At 41.7% G+C, this 3,310-nt stretch overlaps 2 protein-coding genes across 9 annotated transcripts in view; one reads left to right on the top strand and one right to left on the bottom strand.

Annotated features, from left to right (window-relative positions):
• Positions 1–657, bottom strand: part of Pdxk (pyridoxal kinase) — an 8,221-nt gene extending 7,564 nt beyond the window's left edge. For 3 of the 7 annotated variants that reach the window (XM_086984754.1, XM_022797179.2, XM_086984756.1), the window contains exon 1: positions 508–642. The gene's annotated coding sequence lies outside the window, so the exon portion shown is untranslated. Of the gene's footprint in view, positions 1–302; positions 446–507 lie in introns of those variants that run through there. The other 4 variants (XM_022797183.2, XM_022797182.2, XM_086984757.1 and 1 more) reach the window with 4 other exon arrangements.
• A 422-nt stretch (positions 658–1,079) lies between these two features.
• Positions 1,080–2,962, top strand: LOC111246864 (zinc finger matrin-type protein 2). 2 transcript variants are annotated; one of them, XM_086984762.1, is made up of 2 exons: positions 1,080–1,233; positions 1,482–2,962. In XM_086984762.1, exon 2 carries the CDS (start codon positions 1,803–1,805, stop codon positions 2,472–2,474), a length of 672 nt encoding a protein of 223 aa, XP_086840888.1. In that variant the 5' UTR covers positions 1,080–1,233; positions 1,482–1,802; the 3' UTR covers positions 2,475–2,962. The 2 variants fall into 2 exon arrangements, with proteins under 2 accessions (XP_086840888.1, XP_022652919.1); XM_022797184.2 differs by having other exon boundaries at positions 1,081–1,233; positions 1,772–2,962.
• The last annotated feature ends 348 nt before the right edge of the window (positions 2,963–3,310 follow it).

The raw sequence follows: 3,310 nt of genomic DNA, 5'->3' as shown, positions 1-3,310 counted from the left end.
TATATATAATCTTATGGTGATATGACCCAATTAAAACTAGATAGATACATATATATATCTATCTAGTTATATATATATCTAGATATATATATCTAGTCTTTTCGTGACTATATATATACATATATATATAGTCACGAAAAGACTAGATCAGGGTTTCAGACCGATTGATCAAAAAATCGGTCGGGGACGTCCTTTTCCGTTAGTGACTGCCTCAGCTGTCACCAAATAATTGCACCACACATGTAATATGCAAATATCATTATCACTAAAATGTATATTAATAAGACAGCTTCTACTCTCACACTTGTAAGTAACCGTCGTTATTCACTACACAGAACAGCACCGCGCCAATCGCGCACGGACACTCCGACTAGCCTGCGAAGCGCGCCTCGCTTCTCAATTTATATAACGCAAACAAACTGTGATGCAAGAAGCATCGGTTCATGTTACGCCCTGTTATTTCTTTGAAAAAGTAACCGCTAAATAATTACAATAATATAATATTACCTCTAGATCTAACAGTGAGAGTCTATCATAGCATATAGTTGATTCCAAAGTTGTCCTTCGCGAGTGGTCGTCTTATCTATAATGAAAATGGCCTGAAAACTTGTCCGTCAGCTACGGTGCAACGAAAACAGCTGATTCGATTTTAACTCAATAGATCACCATTTACCATTTAGAATTTGCGAAAGAAGGCAGACAGTTCAGTTCAAATGAAAGCTTTCTCTCCATTGAATCTAAAATATACTGTTTTTTGGTCGCGGACGACATTGTAGCTAAGCTATTCTTTTGACGTTCAAGATGTGCTTAATGCTTCTGACAATTCGACTGTGAAACCGAGTTGGATTTAAATTTGCTGTGTTTAACCAGCAAACAACATTGAACGATTCCACTTAGCAAATTTTTTGTTGATTACGTTTTAGTGGCGCAGATTGGCTCCACACTGATTTTCCCTATACCAAAATATCGTCAGAATAGTATGCATTAATTCAGATCTCTAAATGAGTGATGTCAGTTTTCAAAAGTGGCGCCAAGCATTATTTCGAAGTTGTGCTCAGGTTTGCCCAACGGGTTATATACACCGCACTTGGTTTGTTTGTTTATCACCTAGTATGCAGCCTTCGTACAGCGCACAATAAACGCAGTGCTCCTACGGCAGCGCTCTTAGTAGCGATTTCGTTATACCGCCCCGTCCACTTTCGAAAGTGAGTTTGGTGGAGTGGCGACGAAATTGTAAGTTTTTTTGAAACATTCATTTTGTGTGTATGAGCTGCATTTTATTACAAGCTCTATGAAACTTTATGATGCGCGAAAGCTAATCGGTCGGCGTACTTAGCTCATATTCAGTGTACGTAACGCCGCAGAATTGCATGTTGGTGTGTGTATGTGTCTGCTGCTTTATTCTTGCGGCGCCAGTGTCAAAAGTAAGCGGTAGTAGAACTGGTTTGCGATCAATCCGTGTCTTTGGTACTGATCCTAAGGCTTGCAGCAAAAAAACTGCAGACGAGTCGTCCCGGTGAAATCGCTGTATATGGAAGCTAGATGTAATCCTGCCGATCTTTCAAGCATTAATCGATCACCCTGACCTTTGGCATGAAATGCATCGACGAAATTTAATCCTCATTGTCAAGCAAATAGTCCTTGTTGATTTGCATGAGTTATTTACTTTGAGCCACTGCTGTTGGCATAGCAAAAGGAAGAAGGTGTGCCCACATTAACTTCGGTAACGCGATAGTGCTTCGTGTTTCTGGGTGTGTGTTTCGTGTATTAGTTTCGCACGTCGAATTGTGCCGTGCGTCATAATGAGTTCACTCTCAAATCCCGGCGACCACCGTCGTAAGTGGGACCGGGAAGAGTATGAACAGCGTGCCAAGGACCGAGCAGCTGAAAAGGACGGCAAACGCAGGCACTCAGATGATGAGGACGAAGATTCAGATGGTTGTGGACCTAACCTTTCGAGACCTTCTGGGTCTAGACGGGAGAAGAAAGTTCAACGGGAGCTTCTTAAGCCGCGGCAATACAAAGTCGATCTCGACTCGAAGCTCGGCAAGACGACGGTGATCTCGAAGACCGCTGATCACTCGCAGGCTGGCGGATATTACTGCAACGTATGTGATTGCGTAGTCAAAGACTCGATCAACTTTCTCGATCACATCAATGGAAAGAAACATCAACGGAACCTTGGTATGTCAATGAAAGTCGAACGTTCATCACTTGATCAGGTCAAGAATCGTCTCGAGATGATGCGCCGAAAGACCGATGAGAAGAAAAAAGAGTACAACCTTACCGAGCGTGTCCGAGAGCTCGAGGAAGAAAGCGAAAGACTTAAGGAGTACCAGAAAGAGAGGAAAAAGGACAAGAAAAAACGAAAACAGGAACAGGCGGATGCAGACGAGGAGGGGACAGGACTTGATCCTGACATATCGGCCATGATGGGCTTTTCAGGATTTGGCGGGAGCAAGAAGAATAACTGAAATCACTACAGTGAAATCCAATAGAACGCGGTCTGTAAGTGAGATGATAGAAGGCCGATTCTTCATTTGTCATCGACCGTACACAGATGTCTAAGTAGATTATGCTATTTACGGGTGGATGTATGAGTTGCACAAACTGCAGAATCGTATTTGCGCCTCAGAAGTATTTAGAAACATTAAGTGAAGTTTTGTTTTGCGCAAAATAACCTAAAATCGGCCAAGTCAGCGGCGAGATGTCGCGTTGATTAGCGACGAATAAGTAGCCTTCACGATCGGTTTTTGTTTCGGGCCTTGGTCCTATAGTAGCCAGCGACTTTATTGGGCAAAACAGGAGAATAAATGGCTAGGTAAGAGGGTGATCTAAGATCATTTCTCATTAAGGGATGGTAATCCGTATCGATTGACTATTTACTACGAACAGTGAAATGAAATGCTTTGTATATATAATGTGTGAAAATAACAATAAAGTTGTAAATTCAACACATTTATATACGTTGTTTTAACTAGCATTAGTCATGTAGGAGCCTTCATGCACTTAAATCGATAATTCCTGTTACAGGCATTGAATTGACATGGAGCCGAGGGGTATTAGTCTTCAGATTACCTAGTAGACTTTTTTATATCGGTTAAATTAGAGCGCATGTATCTGTTTACCGCTTCCTAAGGCAGACAAATCAACCTGATCATATCTACTCAATAACGAACTCTTCTCGTTTCGTTCGTTTCGATGTAGATATAGATTTTGAGAAAGGTTTTGCGGGCTATCTTTACTTCATTAGTACAAAAGGCCGTCAAAAGAGACCATATTGTTACCTCTTACCCCCCCCCCCCCCTAA

This window comes from Varroa destructor, unplaced genomic scaffold (assembly GCF_002443255.2).
Source record: "Varroa destructor unplaced genomic scaffold, Vdes_3.0 BEIS01000003.1, whole genome shotgun sequence".
Taxonomy (NCBI): domain Eukaryota; kingdom Metazoa; phylum Arthropoda; class Arachnida; order Mesostigmata; family Varroidae; genus Varroa; species Varroa destructor.
The sequence above is the reverse complement of the archived record's forward strand: the minus strand, read 5'-3'. Positions and strand labels throughout refer to the sequence as shown.

Coding starts and splice junctions, on each gene's coding strand:
- LOC111246864 (XM_086984762.1), top strand. CDS start 1,803: ATGAGTTCACTCTCAAATCCCGGCGACCACCGTCGTAAGTGGGACCGG.